Source organism: Lepidochelys olivacea, assembly GCF_965140295.1.
Source record: "Lepidochelys olivacea isolate rLepOli2 genome assembly, chromosome: 2".
Classification (NCBI taxonomy): Eukaryota; Metazoa; Chordata; order Testudines; family Cheloniidae; genus Lepidochelys; species Lepidochelys olivacea.
The window spans coordinates 62,044,412-62,067,248 of NC_140412.1; the positions used below are offsets into that span (position 1 = coordinate 62,044,412).

At 45.5% G+C, this 22,837-nt stretch overlaps 1 protein-coding gene across 10 annotated transcripts in view; it reads left to right on the forward strand.

Moving 5' to 3' along the window:
• The window catches only part of PPP1R42 (protein phosphatase 1 regulatory subunit 42), a gene marked incomplete at its 3' end in the record, with an annotated part of 78,953 nt that overhangs the window by 15,751 nt on the left and 40,365 nt on the right, over nt 1-22,837 (forward strand). For 5 of the 10 annotated variants that reach the window (XM_084619666.1, XM_084619663.1, XM_084619662.1 and 2 more), the window contains 2 exons: nt 10,130-10,247; nt 11,444-11,575. In XM_084619666.1, coding sequence (XP_084475792.1) covers nt 10,130-10,247; nt 11,444-11,575 — 250 coding nt within the window. Of the gene's footprint in view, nt 1-1,711; nt 2,757-6,502; nt 6,615-10,129; nt 10,248-11,443; nt 11,576-17,942; nt 18,211-18,922; nt 19,043-20,110; nt 20,447-22,837 lie in introns of those variants that run through there. The other 5 variants (XR_014710300.1, XR_014710298.1, XR_014710299.1 and 2 more) reach the window with 5 other exon arrangements.

Sequence of the window (22,837 nt, forward strand, 5' to 3'; positions counted from 1 at the left end):
GATCGTCCTGCTTTCTCAGTATGAGGCAGAAGTCCTCCCCTCTTGCACTCTCCAGCTTGTGCTTCCTCCTGGTATCCCACTTCCCCACTTACTTCCAGGCTTTGGTCTCCTCCCCCCGGTGAACCTAGTTTAAAGCCCTCCTCACTAGGTTAGCCTGCCTGCTTGCAAAGATACTCTTCCCTCTCTTTGTTAGGTGGAGCCCGTCTCTGCCTAGCAATCCTTCGTCTTGGAACACCATCCCATGGTCAAAGAATCCAAAGCCTTCTCTCCAACACCACCTGTATAGCCATTCATTGACTTCCACAATTCGACGGTCTCTACCTGGGCCTTTTCCTTCCACAGGGAGGATGGATGAGAACACCACTGACGCCTCAAACTCCTTTATCCTTCTTGCCAGAGCCACATAGTCTGCAGTGATCCGCTCAAGGTCATTCTTGGCAGTATCATTGGTGCCCTCGTGGAGAAGCAGGAAGGGGTAGCGATCAAAATGAAAGTTCTTCCAAATACATTTGTAGAAAGATAGCAAAATAATCAGACACCTAAGCATGTACAGTAGCTAATTTAAGTTCAAATCCTTGATGGTTTACATTTTTTAAAAACAAACCATCATCATTATGGACAAATTACTTCTAAAAGGCTGCAATTTAAAATATATATAAAGGTGTCAAGCTTGGCATTTTTTTCTATACTGTAACAGGAAATGGCCTCTCAACCACACCAGAGCCTTTATATGGGAAGACACATAGTTTGGGACAGTTCTTTTACATTTATGTTATTACCCTTATTTTTCTCTCTATGACTTCACAGGAAAAAATTTTTGTGCAGCCTGGCTGGATGTGTTAAATTAGTTAGAGAGATACAGACTTTGGAGCTATAACTCTCTGGGTTAGAAAAGGTTGGAGATAGGAAACAGTAGAAATATCATGTTTGTGATCCAGAACTGGAGTGAAAACAATCAGCTGCTAGGTTCTAATATTGCCTTTGAAATGACTCCCTATGTGGCCTTTAGCAAGTCGCTTAACTTCTCAGCCTCAGTTACCTCTGTATAATGAGGCTAATAATAATTACTAAGTATTAGCAGTATTCCTGCTAAATCAACATGTCGTCATTATTTAGCTTTTGTTATGGAAAGTCTCAGTAGTGACACTTCTCTATTCACTGGTGTCTTTTCACTGTTTCTTCAACATAAAATAAATGAAAAGGAAAGTAGATTTCAAGTCTTTACTGTATATTTATAATTTAAATCAAGTAACAACAAGGTGCAAAGGTTTGGATGGCAAATTAAAGTTGTACGTTCCCACTGTGCAGGAGAGGGGAAGAGCAAGAAGAGCAGATAAGGAAATCAGGTATTGTTAGATGTTGTGGGAAAAAGTTGGAAACAACAGTAAGTATGGGCAGAGGAGAGAGTGCAGAAGGCCTCAAGAGTCAGTGCAGTGGTGAGAAATGACCAGGCAGAGAAGAGGAGCAGTGGCTAGAAGGCCATCAGGGATTTTGCAGAGTTTAATAGCAACAGTGAGAACATTAAGTAGTCTGTGCAGGAGAGGGAAATGGCAGTGGGAATGGAATAGTAGTCTGTGCAGGAGAAGAAAGTGTGAAAGGCATAACAGAACTAGGTGACATGAACCATCTCCTGTATACCCTTTTCACTGTTGTATGAGGTTTGTCCAGGATAACTATATCAATTATCTTTTTCTTTGAACATCTTTTTCAGTTTTGTTATGGCAGCATAATAAACCCACTCCCATACCTGTGCGGCGCATGAGCTCAGCATAAGTGAGAATTAAGACTAATAAATTCATATACTTGAAGTTTTGGACAATTAAGGGAATTTTCAGTTTCATTCATAGAAATGAGGGAACAAGACCCTGTTGCAGATAAGTGAGGTTTGGATAATCAAATGTGATCTGAACTGCACTGACGGCAATTTAACAGAAAGACTTTAGATAATTTTCTTTAATTCTTATCAACCAACCAACTTTATTGTTGTAAGACCATAAATTGCTATACACTGATTCCAGGAAGCTGAAAATAAAAACAGACAAGCTAAAACCTAATGAACAGCTGTGATTTAAAAATCACATTTCTGCCTGAACATTTTCTACATACTGTTATAAAAGTAATACCTAATATTCAAATAACTGAAGGTAATTAAAGAAAAATATATTCTCTACATTTGTTTATTTGGGTTATTTGACAGTCTTTCCCTTTCCTAAGTGTAGTTAGCTAATTAGTCAGTTTTCATTTTTGTTTTTATGAGTGTTCTCACACAGCAACGGGGAAAAGAATTAGAAAATGTTGTTATAAAACCACAAAAACTAGCAGACGGGAGCCAGGTTCATGTACAGTACATGAAAGTACTTACAGCTGTTTTTTTAAAATTGGCTCACTTAACATGCCTTTTACTAACATTAGCAGCACTGTCAAGAGATAACTTAGATAACCACAATTTTAAAAAAGCTCTTTTTGTCAATAACACCTGGAATTCTTCCAAATGAAATATTTTTTAAAAAATCTAATTTACTTTTTCCTATTTCTGCTTGTTTGATTTTTCATTTCTCTATTTCTGGACAATGAAAATAAACTAGCAATTTCACTTTTGTTTCTAGTCAGGTCACGCACACTACCAGGATGCTGTTTTGTTATGTTTGGGTGCAAATACTGAACAGGATGTTTATTTGCTTTTTAAAAAAAAAAACTGTTTCAATTAGAACTTTACAATGTGCTGGAAATATTCTGTTGTTTTTGTAAAAACTTAAATCTACTAACCTTTATTTTGAGAAGAATATGACCTAATGTCTGTGTAAATGTTATGTTTGATATAGAAAATACAGCTGAAAAAACCTATATAAAACCATCTGTATGTTCAAAGTCTTTAATTTATTCAACCTCTGGCCAGTATTGATTATGACAAGAAGATATCAAAAAAGATGAATTCATTCACTTCACAATTCAGTCAGGAACAAGAGAAAAATTATAGATTTTTTTCTCAAATAGATTATGACAGGTAGTCAGAATGGTGACAAATTGCTGTCTGTAGATGTAGTTAGGGCAGCTGAGCTAGACATTTCCAATAAAAATTGGAGCACACTGGTCAAATACTAGTTCTTAACTGGCCATCATTAATTGTGAAGAAGGTTATTGCCAGTACTACAACAGCCTACTGAGGCACTCACACCTCCTATATGTGGAATATAATTTGCTCTTCAATATTTTGTAGCAGACCTCAAAGTGATAGCATGACATGATCATTTATCAAACAGAGACTGCCCAGAAAAGTGTCTGGTCCCTTTAGTACAGTTTATTGAAAGCTGGAAAGTGAAAGCACTTTATTAGAGACAGGAAGGCAATGAACAACTAGAGCATATCAAAAGGCTAATCATATTTCAGCACAGGATTAGTGTGTTCTTAGATAAACATACACTAGAGTGAGTATGTTCTGGGTCATTTATCAAGTGAGTAACTGCTCGTGAAAATCTACAGGACTCTGTACATTCATCAAAGTTTAGTTGTTTACATGTTATGGTTTTAAGCAATATGCAGTTTTGTGTTCTAAAAACCTATATTAATTGCATTAATTCTTTTAAACTGAAATCTAATACTTCTTAAACATTTTTCAAGACAATGGCTGATTGCCCAGATAAGAACAAAATAATAAACTATGCTGGCTAAATATTTTCTTTCTAAATAAGCCCAGGCAAAAATGTCTTTTTCCTAAAGTTACTTAACACTTTTTTGAAGGAGAGGAGAGTATACACTGAATCTACTAAACAGTGTATGTTATCACAGTATTATGCAGGCAGATACTGGTAGAGTCTTCCTTTGTAATTAATGTTATGGAGCAAACAACGTTTCCCTAGATGGACTGTTCCCACATGGGAAGTTCCACAAGAAGAAGGTTCTGTGTCTATATACTGCAGCTGTCCCCTTTCGGGCTTCCTTCAGCACTCACTCTATCAGCATGGCTTCTCTGGGAACTGTTCTCCACGGGGCTTCCCACAGGCTGCTACTCCAGATCTACCCTTAAACAGTTCCAAACTAAAGAGTGGAAAAGTGGGTATAAGCATTAACTTACCTGTAAAAGTCCCATGGGTTTTTGTTAGGAAGGAGGAGGTTCATGCTGCCTTTTCCTTTGTCCCCTTGTTCTCTACTTTCACCAGACTGGGCGGAGAGTGGAATGATGCAGTAGAGTATCATCTTCTGCATCCCCCCTGGATTTAAGTCCCCTCTACTCTGAGACAGAGTAGATGATGGGGCACATTGTTATTAATTTTGCAGTCTGAATTTGAAGGAGGAACTATGAACTGATCGGCACATATTTGACTTTTGCTATCAAGCCATGAAAACTGTCCAAACTTTCTAGTTTATGAAATGCTGATCCTCATTCAGCAGATGTTTCTACAACTATGGGCATGTCTACACTATGAAATTAGGTTAATTTTACAGAAGTCGATCTTTAGTAAGCGATTTTATACAGTCAATCATGCGTGTCCCCACTAAGCACATTAAGTTGGCGGAGTGCGTCCTCAATACCATGGCTAGCATCGACTCACGGAGTTGTGCACTGTGGGTAGTTATCCCACAGTCCCTGCTGCCCACTGGAATTCTGGATTAGGCTCCCAATGCCTGATGGGGCAAAAACATTGTCGCGGGTGATTTTGGGTACATGTCCTCAGTCTCCCCTCCCTCCTTGAAAGCAATGACAAGCAATCGTTTTGCGCCTTTTTTCCTGAGTTATCCGTGCAAACGCCATAGCATGGCAAGCATGGAGCCCACTCAGTTGTACACTGCTTTTGTAAGCATCGTAAACACCTCGCATATTATCCTGCAGTATGTGCAGAGCCTAGCTAGGAGCCGCCAGCACGAGAAAGATTGTGAGGAGGACATGGACACAGGCGTTCCTGAAAGCACGGGATGTGGCAATTGGGATATCATGGCAACATTGGGGCATATTGATACAGTGGAACGCTGATTCTGGGCCCGGCAAACAAGCACAGACTGTTAGGACCACATAGTGTTGCAGGTATGGGATAATTTCCAGTGTCTGCGAAACTTTTGCATGTGTACGGCCACTTTCATGGAACTTTGTGAGTTGCTTTCCCCCGCCCTGAAGCACAGGGATACTGAGATGAGACCTTCCCTAACAGTTGAGAAGCGAGTGGCGATAGCCCTGTGGAAGCTTGCAACACCTGACTGCTACCGGTCAGTCGGGAATCAATTCGGAGTGGGCAAATGTACCGTGAGGGCTGCTGTGATCCAAGTAGCCAGGGCAATCAGTAACCTTCTGCTAACTCTTGGAAATGTGCAGGTGATAGTGGATGGCTTTGCTGCAATGGAGTTCCCTAACTGTAGTGGGGCGATAGACGGAATGCGTATCCCTATCTTGGCACCAGACCACCTTGCCAAACAATACATAAACCGCAAAGGGTACTTCTCAATGGTGTTGCAAGCACTGGTGGATCACAAGGGCCGTTTCGCTGACATTAAGGTGGGATGGTCGGGAAAGGTGCATGATGCTCGCGTCTTTCAGAACTCCGGGCTGTTCAAAAAGCTGCAAGAAGGGACTTTCTTCCCAGACCAGAAAATTACCATTGGGGATGTTCAAATGCCAATAGTTATCCATGGGGATCCAGCCTACCCCGTGCTCCCATGGCTCATGAAGCCGTACACAGGCAGCCTGGACAGTAGTAAGGAGCAGTTCAACTATAGGCTGAGCAAGTGCAAAATGGTGATAGAATGTGCCTTTGGATGTTTAAAAGGGCTCTGGCGCTGTTTGCTGAGTAGGTTAGACCTCAGCACAACCAACATTCCTATTGTTATTGCTGCTTGCTGTGTGCTCCATAATATCTGTGAGAGTAAAGGAGAGACATTTATGGCGGGGTGGGAGGTTGAGGCAAATCGCCTCGCGGCCAATTTTGAACAGCCAGACACCAGGGCAATTAGAAGAGCACACAGAGGTGCACTGTGCATCAAAGAGGCTTTGAAAACCAGTTTCATGACTGACCAGGCTACTGTGACAGTTGTGTGTGTTTGTCCTTGATGCAAAGCTTCCCCCTTTGGTGTATGTACTTCCCTGTAATCCAATCCCCCTCCCCCTCTTTGACCACAGCTGGCAGAGGAAATAAAGTCCCTATTGTTCTGAATCCATTCATTCTTTATTTATTAAAGAAAACTTGAGATGACTGACAACGTTGACTAGTAAAAGGTAGCCCAAGTGGGGTGGGGGAGGAGGGAAGGACAAGGCCACGCTGCTTATTGTAGCCACACTACAAATCAAAGCTGTTTGAGTGACAGCCTTCTGTTGCTTGGGCCGTCCCCTGGAGTTGAGTGGCTGGGAGCCTGGAGCCTCCCCCACCCGCGTTCTTGGGCGTCTGGGTGAGGAGGATATGGAACTTGGCGAGGAGGGCAAGCGGTTACACAATCGGTGTAGCAGGGGTATGTACTCTAGTTGTCTTTCCTGCAGCTCCAGCAGATGCCTCATCATGTTTGTTTGCTCCCCCATTAGCATCAGCATCTCCTCCTGCGTGTTCTGATCACACTCACTGTATGCTTTCCTGGCCTCTGCCACTGAATGCCTCCATGCATTCAGCTGTGCCCTATCAGTGCGGGAGGACTGCATGAACTCTGAAAACATGTAATTGTGAGTGCGTTTTTTTTCTCCTTCTAATCTGCGATAACCTCAGGGACGGAGTTGATACGGGGAGCATAGAAACATTTACAGCTTCGGGCGGGGAGGGGAAGGGTGAGTAGAATTTAAGAAGATACATTTCTGCAAACAAAAGGGAGACTCTTTGCTATGAATTGCTTGATTCACTGCGAGACAGCTCATGTGTTTTAGGTACAAGGTCGCATTTTGCCTTTTATATTGAGCACCTGCGGGTATGGTGGTACATCACATGCGGCTGGGCAACAGAATTCGGTTTCCAGGCAGCCATGGTAAGCCAAAGAGTACACGAGGTTGGCTTCTTCCGCATTCATAACATGTGGGAATGTTTTCAAACTGCAGCACCCTCCTTTCCCATAGCAACCAATGCCGGTTGGGTTTGCCGTTTAAAAGGAGGGGCTGAGGTTGCCGTTTAAAAGGAGAGGCTGCAGTTTTGGGTGGATATGCAGCAGCCCCCAGCACCACATGGCTATTCTCCAGGATGATCCCTCCTAGCCAAGCACAAACAGCCCAGCATGACCGGGGTCAAATGTGCAGGGGATCACCAAACAGAGGGGATTACTGTTCCCTTACAAAAATTCCCCTATTTCAATCAGGTGACCATGAATGATATCACTCTCCTGAGGCTGACACAGAAAGATAAAGACTGAATGTTGCATGAATGCGACCAAAACCCAGGGCCATTCGCTGCTATGCTTTGTGCTGCAATGATTCCAGACTACTTGCTATTGGCTTGGCGTGGTAAAGTGTCGAACCGTGGAGGATGAAATAAGGCAGTCCTCCCCAGAAACCTTCTGCAAAGGTTTTCAGATTACCTCCAGGAGAGCTTTGTGGAGATGTCCCTGGAGGATTCCCACTCCATCGCCAGACATGTGAACAGACTTTTCCAGTAGCTGTACTGGCCACGAATGCATCCCAATTGTTCAGGGAAAATCAAACGTTAAACACAATTGCTTTTAATCCCTGTAGTGTAGTTACAAATATGCACTCACCAGAGGTGCCTTCTCCGCCTTCAGCGTCCAGCAACAATGCGGGAGGGTATTGGCTCCAGGGTGATGAAAAGGTCCTGGCTGCTGGGGAGAACAGATTCTCTGCTTGCCTGCTGCACATTCTTCTCCTCCTCCTCCTCTTCCTCATCTACAAAATCCTCCTCTGTGTTGCGTTGAGGCTGCCACCTTGCAGGTGTCCACGGACATGCCCCCTCTAGAATGGCATGCAGCTGATCATAGAAGCGGCATGTCTGGGGCTCTGACCTGGAGTGACTGTTTGCCTCCTTTATCTTTTGGTAGGCTTGCCTGAGCTCCTTAATTTTCACGTGGCATTGCTGTGTGTCCCTGGTGTAGCCTCTGTCCACCATGCCCAGTGCAATTTTGGCATATATATTAGCATTTCTTCTTTTTGATCAGAGTTCGGCCTGCACAGATTCTTCTCCCTATATAGCAATCTCATCCAGTATCTCCCTTTCAGTCCATTTTCAGTCGATTTTAGCGCTACTCCCCTCATCGGGGAGGAGTACTGCAGTCGATTTTAAGAGCCCTTTAGGTCAGCGGAACAGGGTTGGTTGTGTAAAACACATAAAATCTTGTGTAAAATCGACCTAACGCGGCTAAATTCGACCTAAATTCATAGTGTAGATCAGGCCTAAGATACATCAGTTCTAGTATTATCCACCCTTCTCTCGCTCTCATACATAGCCTTTAGGATCTCCTCTCAAATGCTCTATACAGCCACATACTATGTGGATTCATATTCAGAGTAACATTGGAAGGAAATTTTGGACCATGTGGTATTTCAGAAAGTAGGCTCTCTGAATAGAATGGAGCAACTTACTAAGCATTTATGAATAGCCTTCAAATCTTGTTAACTTTAATACATTGAAGTTAAAAGACAGAAAAAGTTTGATCTAGGTCATATTGCCCTTGATTTACCAGACAAAAACCAAGACTACAGAAAGGTACATTTTAAACATTTCACTATTTGGGCCAAGAATGTAACTGGCCACCCACAGATATGTAGGGGAGTTACTATGTCTTGTGTAAATTATATTTTTCCAGCATGATTTGCCAGATTTTAGTTTTATTTTTTTAATCAATTTTTGCATGAAATGTCCACTGTCCTATGAATTTCTGAAGCCTGGACAGGTGGTATTATATTTTTAAGAGCCCTTTATGATGCAAAAGGTGGTATATCTTCTCCTCCTATGTGTGATATAAAAACATATGCATATGTTACTCACATTACTGTCTTCTTGGCTGGCTTTTCTCCAGTGTCTAGCATTTAAAAGTATGATGGGAAAGACAATTATCTGCAAGTAGCATTATTATATCCTAAAAACAGAGGATCTTTCTTGTGTTAAGCTACATTTTTGTTGCCTGGTATCAGGACCCTATTCTGTGGTCTTCCCAACTAACCCAATAAGAGTTTCCATGCTCTTCCACAAGAGAAACATGATGAAGATAGATCAGATTTTATGCATGTCCATAAAATATTGGTTTTCAGGCTAGAATTCTCAGCTAGAGAAGTTGTCAGATCTGAGCTTTCCTGTAATTACTGATCACTAGTGCTCTGATTTAGAAAATCTTTAACACCTCCAGAAATGCTTCTTCAGCAATCAATTTTTCCTGCATGAAAATAGGGTAAGTACTAGGCAGAGGTCAATAGACTTGTTCAGATAAAGCTTCTGCTCTGTTTGGCTTTCCAGAGACACTGCAAAATCAACCAAAAGAAACTTCTGCTGCCAGCCAGAGCTTTTGTAAAAATAGGCTCAAAGTGTATGGAAATCTGATTAGACAACATCAGAGCCTGGACTGAACATTTACCATTTAAAATGATAGACAACATATAACAGTTCTAGGATAATGAATGTTGTTGTTAGCACCAAGTCCAGTACAAGCAAAGTAAAACCATGGGACTGGTAACCCAATACCTTTATGGAAAGATTGGACCTACAGCTTGTTGCATTCCTCACTCTCTTCTTGACCCGGCGTCCCCTTCTGTTACAGTATGTCTGAACCAGTCCTACTTAGTACTGTTGCTTTCTGGCTTCTTTCCATAACCATATTCCTCCCATTTGGAAGCGCCCCAGCTAGTTGAGGATTTTTATCATAGGAACTAGTGCTAGACAATTGTCTTGGGATGTGAAAACCTGACTCTAGAGGGGAGTGTCAGAAAGAAAGAATCAAAACCAATGGATGATGATAGGCATGTCAGCTTGCCATCACTCACTTTGTATTTGATTGTAAATGTTTCTGTCATTGCCTTCCTATTTCTATTATGTAAAATACTGTGCAGCATTCAGAAAGTGTCATACAAAGCCCCAGTCCTACAAACACACACACACTTAATTTTACACCCATAAGTTCAAAAGAAGACTATTTTCAGTGAACAACCAGCATGATTACTGAACTCTATCATCTACAGTCTAAAGATAAAGCAACAGAGTCTTTTCTTTTCTTCTGTTAATTGCAGGATTTGGAGTTTGTATTGAACAAATGGACCAAGCTGTGCAGAATGGATCTTAAAGGGAATCCTGTTTGCCGCAAACCAAAATACAGGGACAGGCTTATTATACAGTCAAAAACTCTAGGTAAAAAAGTATGGTTAAAACTCTTTCCACTTAAAAAAAATAGTTGGCACATTATCCATTTTTGAATTACAGTGAAACTCCTATGAAACCAAGTAATGTTCTCCAAATTAATGTCAGGTGGTAAATATAATATTTAAAAGCTCTTGTACAAGTTATATAGTTTAAATTGATTAATAAGCTAAAAAAACCCTGTTGCTTATTATGACTCAACTTATTATTATTACCAAAAGTACAGTTTATTAAAAAGGAGTGATACCATGGCATATCCATAAAATTATAATTAAGGCTTTTCTGTGTTTGTGATCCCAAATTAGGTGATACTAATTTTTAAAGATATCTTTCATTTTTTCCCCCCTTGTAGCATTACTGCAGGGTAGTTTGGGTGTCTTAACTATGCATTTTATGTTGATGCTGCTTACATTAATGGAAGAGGTTTTTCTGTCAGTGTAGTTAATTCATCTTTCCAAGAATGGTAATTAGGTCAATGGAAGAATTCTTCCATCGACCTAGCCATGTCTGCATCAAGAGATAGGTTGACCTAACTACGGCACCCAAGGCACAATATTTTTCACAGCCCTGAGCAATGTAGCTAAGTTGATCTATTTTTTAAGTGTAGACCAGGCCTAAGTTGTAGTCAAACAAGATACTTAATTTGGAAATGTGGATGGAGTCAAATCATGCTAGAACTGTGGGGTCCTACTGCACTACAGAGTGAGTGAAGTTATGATAAAGGATCGAATCGTGCTTTCTTACTTCATATAGGTGGCCCCAAAAGGCCAGTAGGACTACTTGATGAGTAAGGCAGGCAGGTTTTGGTTGCAAGTTTGTACTTCCTTATGCCCATATAAATGTATATGTCCTGCATAAATGTATGTTCTCTTTTTAGATCCCTGCATTTTCAGTACCATGTCTTAATTTGGATGTCAAACATTCTCCTTGCAAACCATAAAAACAATTGATAGTCTCTTTCCCATGCATTTGAAAACTGCCATGTTGCACATACAATTCATTTCTTTATGAATAATTTTCAAGATATAATCTATCACTTGATCTCTTTTCTGACAAAGTTAACTAAAATGTAAGCAATTTTTGGCAAAACCAAACATATCAGTGTACATAAGATATAAATGGTTTAACCTTTTTGTTGACTAACTTTATTATGAAAAGTGTGTGTGTGTGTTTTCCTTTTTCCTCAGAATCCCTTGATGGGAAAGAAATAAAAGATATAGAAAGACAATTCCTAATTAATTGGAAAGCATCCAAAGCCTCCAGGAAAAAAAGCAAGGAAGAGAGCATGACAAATGAGCATGCAGCTTATCCACATTTCTGTAAGCAAATGAATCAATTATTCCATTTACAATATGTCATTTACAACATTATAACAACCCTAAAATCTTATCTCACAACAAAGATGTTGGAAACAAACTTCAGGCTGAAGATTGGGCCAAGATGGAAGGTTCAGATCTAATTAATAGATTCATAGATTTGAAGGCCAGAAGGGACCATTGTGATCCTCCAGTATGACCTCCTGTATAACACAGGCCATAGAACTTCCCCAAAATAATTAATACAGTATATTTTTTTAAAAAACATACAATCATGATTTAAACAGTATCGATGATGGAGAATCTTTCATGACTACTGACAAGTTGTTCCAATAGTTAATTACTCTCACTGTTTAAATCTATGCCGTTTCCAGTCCAAGTTTGTCTAGCTTCAACATCCAGCCATTGGATTGTATCATATCTTTCTGTGCTAGACTGAAGAGCACACTACTAAATATTTATTCTCCATGTGGGTACTTATGGACTGCAATCAAGTCACACCTTAACATTCTCTTTGTTAAAATAACTAGATTGAGCTCCTTGAGTATATCGCTGTGAGGCATGTTTTTTAATCCTTTAATCATTCTTGTGGCATTTCTCTGAACCCTCTCCAATTTATCAACTTCCTTTTGAACTGTGGACCCCAGCACTGGACACAGTATTCCAGCAGCGGTCACACCAGTGCCAAGTATAGAGGTCAAATTTCCTCACTCTTCCTACTTGAGATTTCCCTGTTTATTTATTCAAGGATTGCATTAGACCTTTTTGCCACAGTGTCATACTCAAAGCTCATATTCAACTGGTTGCCTCCCATGACCCCAGAATATTTTTTAGAGTCTTTGCTTCCCAGGATAGAACGCACCATTCTGTGAGTATGGCCTGCATTCTTTGTTCCTAGATATAGGCATGTATATTTAGCTATATTAAAAGATATATTGTTTTCTTGGGCAGAGTTTACCAAGCAATCCAGATGGCTCTGTATCAGTGACCTGTACTCTTCATTATTTACCACTTCCCCAATTTTTGTGTCCTCTTCAAACTTTAGCAGTGATTATTTTATATTTTCTTCCAGATCATTAATAAAAATGTTAAATAGCATAGGACGAAGAACTGATCCATGTGGGACCCCACCAGAAACACATCCATTTGGTGATGATTTCCTGATTACAATTACATTTTGAGACCAAAAAGAAAAGGAGTACTTGTGGCACCTTAGAGACTAACCAATTTATTTGAGCATAAGCTTTCGTGAGCTACAGCTCCCTTCATTGGATGCTTATGCTCAAATAAATTTGTTAGTCTCTAAGGTGCCACAAGTACTCCTTTTCTTTTTGCGAATACAGACTAACACGGCTGCTACTCTGAAACCTGTCATTTTGAGACCCATCACTTAGCCAGTTTTTAATCCATGTAATGCAGGGGTAGGCAAACTTTTTGGCCCAAGGGCCACATCTGAGTATGGAAATTGTATGGCGGGCCATGAATGCTCACAAAATTGAGGGTTGGAGTGCAGGAGGGCGTGAGAGCTCTGGGGTGGGGCTAGAAATGAGGAGTTCTGGGTGTGGGAGTGGGCTCTGGACTGGGGCAGGGGGTTGGGATGGGTGAGGGCTACAGCTGGGGGCATGGGTGCTGGAGCTGGGGATGAGGGGTTGGGGGTGCAAGAGGGTGCTCTGGGCTGGAATTGAGGGGCTTGGGGGCAGAAGGGGGATCAGGGCTAGCACAAGGCGCAGGAGAGGGTCAGAGGTGGAGGCTCCAGGCAGCGCTTACCTCAAGCAGCTCCCAGAAGCAGCAACATGTCCCCACTCTGGTTCCTACGCAGAGGCGCAGCCAGGCAGCTCCGCACACTGCCCTGTCCGCAGGTGCCACCAGTGCAGCTCCCATTAGCCAGGAACCCCGGCCAGTGGGAGCTGCACAGGTGGCACTTGGGGTGGGGGCAGCATGCGAACCCCCGGCTTCCCCTAAGTGTAGGAGCTGGAGGGGGGACATGTTGCTGCTTCCGGGAGATGCACGGAGCCATGGCATGCATGGAGCGGGTCAAGCCCCAGACTCCACTCCCTGGCAAGAGTTCAAGGGTTGGATTAAAACATGTGAAGGGTCGGTTGTGACCCGCAGGGTGTAGTTTGCCCACTCCTGATGTAATGAGTACCATGTTAATTTTATATTCTCGTTTTTTAATAAAAAGGGTAATGCAGTATCAAGTCAATTTCCTTACAGAAGTCTAAGTATATTATATCAACACTGTTTCCTTTATCAACCAAATTTTAATCTCTCATCAAGAAAAGATATCAAGTTAGTTTGACAGCAACTGTTTTCCATAAACCCATGTTGATTGTCATTAATTCCATAGAATCATAATTATATTACTCTCCTTTAATTCTTTATTAATCGAGTCCTGTATCAGCTGATCCATTATCTTGCCAGGATCGATGTCAGACTGACAGGTCTATAGTTTCCTGTGGCATCTCATTTACTCTCTTTAAATATTGACACAACATTAGCTTTCTTGCAGTCTTCTGGAACTTCCCCGGTGTTTCAAGTCTTATTGAAAATCAACATTAATGGTGCAGTGAGCCTCTCAGCCAGCTATTTTAAAACTCTTGGATGCAAGTTATCCAGACTTGCTGACTTCAAAATGTTCAGCTTTAGTAACTGCTCTTTAACATCCCCTTGAAATACTAGTGGAATGGAAAGAGTGTTATTACATCATCTGTTTTTTCCCCAACTACAGAACAGATATGTTTACTGAACACTTTTGCCTTTTCTGTATTATATCCATATCATTTCCATCTAGTAATGGACCAATACCCTTGTCAGGATTCTTTTTGTTGCTAATATACTTAAAAAACTCTTTCTCATAGTCCTTAACTCTGCTGGCCATAGATTTCTCCTTGTGTGCCTTTGCTTCCTTATCAGTTTTCTACAATTCCTAGCTCCTGATATATATTCATTACTATCCACTTCCTCTGTCTGCCATTTTTATATATTATTTTTATAGCTGGCTTTACTCCCCCTCTAAACCAGATTGGTATTTTTAATATGGCCTTCTTCTTCAATTGTGGGATTTTGGCTTTTTGGGTATGTAGTAAAGTGTTTTTAAAGCAATTACCAATTATCATTCACAGTTTTCTGATTAAATTTTTCCTCCCAGCTGATTTGGCTCCTAATTGGTTTTAGTTTTGTGAAATTGGCCCTTTTAAAGCACCAAGGATATATATAAGTCTGTCCAATTTTAGAGCAACATCTAGTGTTATGGTTCTGGGAAGGCAATTCATTGTCATGTTGTCTGCCTGACCCTTGCAGAAAATTCTATCAATTCTTTGGAGTATTGAATCCCTAACAAGGATTGTCCAGTTTTCCCTGGACAATTGGGGAACCTTGATTTTCTTATAGGTTGGGCTAAACTGCCATCCACAGATGAGTCCTGTACATGTCTCCATTTCCTTAGACCAGCTGGATCTTGAGAGGTACTTTCCACAGTTTCCAAGTTGAGGGCCTGGCATCTATTGGAAACTTCCAGCTACGTGGAATTCTTCCCAGTCCTCTTCTCTCTGGTGGCCACAGCCTGCCCATCCTTGTCTATCTTCAACCATGTACACTGCCTCCGTGACCTCTTGCCTCTGATAGTTACAATCTGCCAATCTTCCTCTCTGACCTCCTCTGTCTCCAATTCCTGGGTGGGCAGCTCCTTTTTACCTGAGGTACTGATGTTTCCTGAACCTGGCTGTCAAGGAGCTCCTCAGCTTCTCTGGTCTTCGCAACATTGCAGGAAGGTCTAGATTTTCAATTTTTGTTCTGGCTCACCTCTATTTTAAACGTGTCAGCATCACAGTAAGGATAGGCAAATAAATTTTGAGCCTGTGTTGGTGAATGTTCATGATAATTTTGTAAGGTTGATTTTCACATATAGAAAAATGCCTGTCCAACACTTTGGGATAAATACACACACAATCAGTGCAGTGACATGGTGACCTTAGATTTGCAGTGCAGTTCTTAAAGATAGAATTTAGCCGTTACAATGTAACTCCGTGGTGGGCAACTTGCAGCCCACAGGCCGAACATGGCCCATCAGGGTAATCCACAGGTGGGTCGTGAGACAGTGTTTACACTGACTGTCCACAGGCACTGCCGCCTGCAGCTCCCAGTGGCTGCGGTTCGCCATTTCCTGCCAATGGGAGCTGCAGGAAGCAGCACCCAGCACGTCCCTGTGGCCCACGTTGCTTCCCGCAGCTCCCATTGGCCAGAAACGATGAACCGCGGCTGCTGGGAGCTGCAGGCGGCCTTGTCTGCAGATGATCAATGTAAATACTGTCTCACGGCCCACCAGCAGTTTACCCTGACAGACCGCTTGCAGGCCGCAGGTTGCCCACCACTGATGTAACTAGATATGAGAGTTGGCAAATTAGTTCATATTTAGTATTATCACTTGGTTTGTATTTATTATAATAATTTGTCTTTGATACTATAAAGACACACAAGAGGATTCTGTCCCTCCCCCAGGAAGTTTACAATCTAAATAGGCAAATAAAATAAGAACACACCTCCCCCCCAAAAATTTAGGTATAAAATTCAAAAAACTCTGAATTAAACTTTTTTTGAGGTTAAAAAAATTAATTTTTTTCAATTTTCATTTTTGTGTGCTTCTGCTTTTCTCGATTTCAAGTAGGACTGGAAGCATAAATAAATAATTAAAATTATAAAGGCTATTTTCACAGCATTTCCAACCCAACTGGATGCAGGAAAAGACAGTTATCTTTTCCATAACTGGTGTTCTTCGAGATGTGTTGCTCTTGTCTATTCCACAATAGGAGTGTGTGCTTGCCACGTGCACCAGTGCCAGAAGTTTTTCCCCTAGCAGTACCCCAAGGGGAGCACCCCTAGTGACCCCTGGAGTGGCTCCTCTATGGCACGGTATAAGGGGCGCTGCGCGCTCCCCCCACCCTCAGTTCCTTCTTGCTAGACAACTCCAACAGAGGGAAAGGAAGGTGGGATGTGGAATAGACATGAGCAACACAGCTCGAAGAACACCAGTTACGGAAAAGGTAACTGTCTTTTCTTCTTTGAGTGATTGCTCATGTGTATTCCACAATAGATGATTCCAAGCTATATCTGTGAGAGGTGGGTAGGAGTTCACAAACTCTCAGGATGGAGCACAGCCCTGCCGAACTCGGCGTCTTTCCTGGTCTGGCAGACAATCGCATAATGTGAAGTGAACGTTTGAACTGAAGACCATGTGGCAGCCCTGCAAATGTCCTGAAAGGGAACATGGGCTAAAAAGGCAGCCAAGGAGGCTTGCGCCCTAGTCGAGTGAGCCCTCACAATTGATGGCGGAGGGACTCCCGCCAGGTCGTAACACGTACGGATGCACAAGGTGATCCAGTTGGAGAGCCTCTGAGTGGAAATTGGCTGACCCCTCATGCACTTGGCCAAGGCGATGAACAGCTGTGGAGACTTCCTGAACTGCTTAGTCTGCTCCAGGTAAAAGGCCAGAGCCCATCTCATATTTAGCGTGTGGAGGCGGCGCTCCCCACTGGACGCATGGGGCTTAGGACAGAGGACCGGCAAGAAGATGTCCTGATCCATGTGGTAGGCAGATACCATCTTGTCTGGAATGAAGTATGCGGTCAGAGATGGACCTTATCCTTATGAAACACCGTGTACGGGGGCTCGGAGGTCAAGGCCCTGAGTTCCGAGACCCATCTAGTTGATATGATCGCCACCAGGAAGGCTACCTTCCACGAGAGGTGTGAGCCAGAGCATGTAGCTAGTGGCTCAAAGGGGGGACCCGTGAACCGGACCAGCACCAAGTTCAGGTCCCACTCTGGGACTGAGGACCTAATGTACGGGAAGAGATGATCCAATCCCTTAAGGAATCGGCCAGTCATAGCATGGGAGAATACCGTGTGCCCCAGCACTGGTGGGTGGAAGGCCGATATGGCCACCAAGTGCACCTTGACGGACGAGGGTGCCAGGCCTAGGGCTCTAAGGTGGAGGAGGTAGTCTAAAATGAGCTGGATCAGGGCAGCCATGGGGGAAATGCCCTGCTCAGCCAAACACCGGGAAAACCGAGACCACTTTGCCAAGTAGACTCAACTCGTGGAGGGCCGCCTGCTTTGCAAGAGGACACGCTGAACCCCTTCTGAGCACATCCTTTCCCCCTGGCCTAACTATTGAGCAGCCACACCATGAGGTGGAATGCCACTAGGCTGGGGTGGAGGAGGCAGCCCTGGTCCTGGGAGAGCAGGTCTGGGTGGGACGGCAATGGCCACGGCGGAACAGCTGCCAGGCTCGTGATGGTCCCGTACCAATGTTGCCTGGGCCACGCTGGGGCAATCAGGCGGACCTGGGCCCTGTCCGTCTTTATCTTTTCCAGGACCTTGCCAATCAGCGGATCAGGGGGAAGGCATAGAGAAGCTGGCCTGACCAGGATAGAAGAAAGGCATCAGAGACAGCACCCACTCCCAGCCCCCACCCGGAGCAGAACTAGGGACACCGGCGGTTCTGCCAAGTTGCGAACAGGGCTACCTGGGGAGTTCCCCACTCTTGGAAAAGTCTGAGCACCACCTCTGGGTGTAGAGACCACTCGTGCTGAGAGGAGAAGTCTTGGCTCAGGCGATCCGCCCACGAGTTCCAGGCACCCGGTAGGTGGTAGGCCTGTAGGCAAATGTCGTGGGCTATACAGAAGTCCCACAGCCTGAGGGCTTCCTGGCAGAGGGCAGAGGAGCGGGCCCCACCTGGCCTGTTGATGTAAAACATTGAGGCCATGTTGTCCATGAGAACCCTGATCACTCTGCCCTCCAGGTGCGAGCAGAAGGCCACACATGCCAGCCAGACTGCCTTGAGTTCCTTGACATTTATATGGAGGGCAAGGTCCTGCGCAGACCAGAGACGTTGGGTCTGAACGTTCCCCACATGGGCTCCCCACCCCAGGTCCAACGCGTTGGACACCAGCTCCACCGACGGGGGCCTGCCCCTGAATGGGACCCTGTGGAGCATGTTCCCCAGGGAGGACCACCATTGTAAGGAGGCGATCACCAGCTCAGGCACAATGAGGACCTTGTCCATCCTGTCCCTGGCCTGGGAGAACACCGAGGCCAACTAGAGCTGGAGGGGCCTCATCCTGAGTCTGGTGTGGGGAACCACATATGTGCATGCCGACATGTGACCCAGGAGCTGGAGACATGCTCTGGCTGTCATCATGGGGAACCTTATGACTGTGTCGATGAACCCTTTCAGGGTCTTGAACCTGTTCGGTGGGAGGGAGGCCCTGGCCGATGTTGCATCCAGGACTGCCCCGATAAACTCTATTCACTGTACCAGAACTAACGTGGACTTGGCTTCGTTCACCAACAGGCCCAGGGTGGCACACGCGGTCAGGAGGAGCACCACGTGATCCCGCACCTGCAACCGGGAGCTGCCTTTGACCAGCCAGTTGTCCAGATAGGGGAAGATCTGGATGCCGCGATGTCTGAGGTAGGCCGCCACCACAGACATGCACTTTGTGAATACCCTCGGAGCAGTGGACAGGCCAAATGGGAGGACCATAAATTGGTAGTGCTCCTGCTCAACTGTGAAATGGAGGAAGCGCCTGTGCCCCTTGAATATAAGTACTTGTCCTCCAGATCAAGGGCGGCGTACCAGTCTCCGGGATCCAGGGAGGGGATGATGGAGGCCAGAGAGACAATGCGAAACTTGAGTTTTACCATGTACTGGTTCAGACCTCGCAGGTCCAGGGTGGGCCTGAGCCCGCCTTTGGCCTTCGGGATAAGGAAATAGCAGGAATAGTACCTCTTGTGTTTGAATTCCGCTGGCACCTCTTCCACCACTCCTAGGCCAAGGAGCCACCCCACCTCCTGCTCAAACAGGGTCTCATGAGAGGGGTCCCCCAGGAGGGATGGGGCGGAGGGTGGTTGGGTGGAGTAGAGGTAAACTGGAGGGTATAGCCCCAGGAGACGGTGTTGAGGACCCAACGGTCCGAAGTCAGCCACAACCACTCTGGGAGAAAAGCACACAACCGGTTGGAGAAGGGAAGCTTTACTGAGGGTGGATCCCTGGTGTGAACTGGTAGGTTGCTACTGGGCATCCCGTCAAAACTGACATTTCCCCGCCTGTTTACCCTTGGAGGACCCAGGGTGGGGGGCAGACTGGGACAACCTCTGCGGAGGTTTCTTATAGTTCCGTGACTTTTTATAAGGGGGCTCATATTCAGAGTGGGTGGCCTGGGTGGGAGCCTGCTGAGGCTTAAACTTGGTCCTGGCCGGAGCTGGGACATAGAGAATCAGAGAATATCAGGGTTGGAAGGGACCTCAGGAGATCATCTAGTCCAACCTCCTGCTCAAAGCAGGACCAATGCCCAACTAAATCATTCCAGCCAGGGCTTTGTCAAGCCTGACCTTAAAAACCTCAAAGGAAGGAGATTCAACCACTTCCCTAGGTAACGCATTCCAGTGCTTCACCACCCTCCTAGTGAAAAAGTGTCTTAAGAGTAGTGCGGGAATCTTTCAGGCTGTGCGATTTCATGTCCGTCTGTTCCACAAACAGGGCCTTGCCATCAAACAGGAGGCCCTGCAAGGAGTTCTGTGCCTCACTGGACAGCCCAGACAGCAGGAGCCACGACGCCCTCCTCATGGACACCACGGAGGCCATAGACCTTGCAGCCGTATTCGCAGCATCCGACGCTGACTGCAGGGTTGCCCTGGCAGCCGCTGTACCCTCCTCCACCAGAGTTTTGAACTACTTCTTGTCATGGTCCTGGAGGGAGTCCTCGAATTTGGATAGAGAGTCCCACCAATTGAACTCATACCGACCCAGGAGAGCCTAATGGTTCACCACCCTTAACTGGAAATTCGAGGACAAATAAACCTTCCTCCCAAATAAGTCCAGCCTCTTTGAGTCTTTATTTTTCGGAGTAGGGGCTGGTTGGCCCTGCCTTTCCCTGTGGTTGACCGACTTGACCACCAGGGAGTTGGGGGCAGGGTGGGTGTACAGGTATTCATGCCCCTTCGCGGGCACAAAGTACTTCCATTCTGCCCTCTTAGAGATGGGGGGCAAGGAATCTGGGGTTTGCCACAAGGCATTTGAAATTTTTGCCACCCCTTCATGGAGTGGGAGGGCCACCCAGCCCGGTACTGAGGCTGATAGGACATTGAAGAGGGAGTCCGAGGGTTCCTCCACGTCCTCGTCCTGAAGGTTGAGGCTTGATGCCACCCTTTTCAATAGTTCCTGGTGGGCTTTAGAGTCCTCCTACGGAACAGAGGGAGGAGGGGCCATAATCACCTCATCAGGGGAGAATGAGGATGAGGATACTGGCGCAGGACTCTGCGTACCCACCAGTACCAGAGGTCCCACCACTTGGTCACTCTCAGGGCGTGGAACCGAAGATGCATGCCCCACCAACTCCCTTCTGGGAGGTTGAGAAAGGGAGGCCAACGGTCTTTCCGAGGCACCAGCCACCGAGCGAGCCCCCACCGGGGGCTGTGTCGGGGGCCACGGGGCCCATTTGTACCACAGTGACGGCCAAGAAGCACGGTGCCACTGCACCTGCTGTGGCTCTGGCGGAGCAGGCTGTTCAGCCTGACTAGCCTGTCCCATCAACTGACGACTAAGGGAGGCCGGGCTGGCATACAAGTTGCTGCTGTCCCTGGACCGGGAGGAGTGGTGGCGTTGGGAACGGTGCCGACCACGAGACCATGATCCCAACGTGAAGGAATGGTACCGCCGGTAGCTGCTGCTCTGCAGTCAGCTCCAGCGGACGGATCTGCAATGGCGAGGTGCCAGCGATCGACGTCCGGGACTGCAGGAGCGATGCTGCGGCGGGGTCCTGGAACAAGATGACGAGCAGGAACGGCATCGACACCCATATTGTGACGAGCTACAGTAGCCTCCCGGAGACAAGGACCTCTGGTGCCATCTGTCTCGGTCTCAATGGGGCCTGCTCCCCTCGCGAGGTCTATGGTCCCTCGAGGCGGAGCAGTGCCTGGAACCCCTGTCAGTCAGAACCCAGCCAGAAAACCTGGTGGGGGGTTGACGGTGATTGGTATGGACTACGCATGGGATGGTCGCTGAGTGGCAAATGGCGTTGGGTACTGACTAGGAGATGACTGCGGAGATCCAAGCGGTGGCTTGCCTCTGGACCGGGGAACCAACATTGGCAGTGGCCCTAGTATTGGCAGAGACATAATGTCCTGGGCCTCTTGCAGGGCCTCTGGAGTGGAGGGCACCCAGACATCTGGGGAAGCCTGCGCCAAATGCGCCGGGCTACTCCGCTCAACCTGAGTCAGAGGCCTGGAGGCTGACGGAGACCAAGAACCGCCCAACATGGGTCTAGTCTCTCCCCCAGTCTTGCTCTGGTGCCTTGGCAGAGAAGACCTTTTCTTAGCCTTCTTTGCATGCCCCGCAGACAGGGAGTGGTGCCGACTGGTAGAAGGCACCAAAGGGTCGCCGCGCACCAACACCGCGGTATCAGGTGCTGACTCACAGCGACATGCCGGGGTCAGGGTCAGCGCTGACTCCATCAAAATGGCTCGGAGCTGAATGTCCCTTTCTTTTTTGGTCCGAGGCTTGAAAGATCTGTACATCTTTCAGCAATCACTGAGATGGGTTTCCCCTAGACAGTGTAAACAGTCCGCGTGCGGGTCACTCACTGGCATCGGCCACCTGCAAGTGTCACACGACTTAAAGCCCGGGGCATGCCCCGACCCGGGCACACTAAACTAAACTAACAGTAATCTAAACTACTAACTATGAACGAACAAGAGTTCAAGAGGAAAGCTGCAGACAAGCTGCAGCAGAGCAGTTCTGATGCACCTTCAATGGTGGCAAGAAGGAACTGGGGGGGGGGGAGCGCGCAGCGCCACTTATATCTTGCCGTAGAGGTGCTACTCCAGGGGTCGCTAGGGGCGCTCCCCTACAGGTACTGCTGGGGGAAAAACTTCCGGCACCGGTGCACGTGGCGAGCATGCACACGTATTGTGGAATACACAAGAGCAATCACTTGAAGAAGAAGTACTGATATATGAGAAATCTTGTTAAAGAGACTGTTACAAGATTTTAAGCCTAGTCATTAAAACTCCGGTGGTTCAAATAGCTTGTAAATAAGCATTTATACATAAATGAACTAATGGAAGTTCTCCAATTGCTTCTTGATGAGTTCTGATATGTAATTTTAGCAACAGGGCTTATTGTGAGCTACAATCATGCCATATCAAATTGCTATCTCAGAAGATCTCACAAAATAAGGGTCTGATCGTAGGTCGTGCTGAATACTCT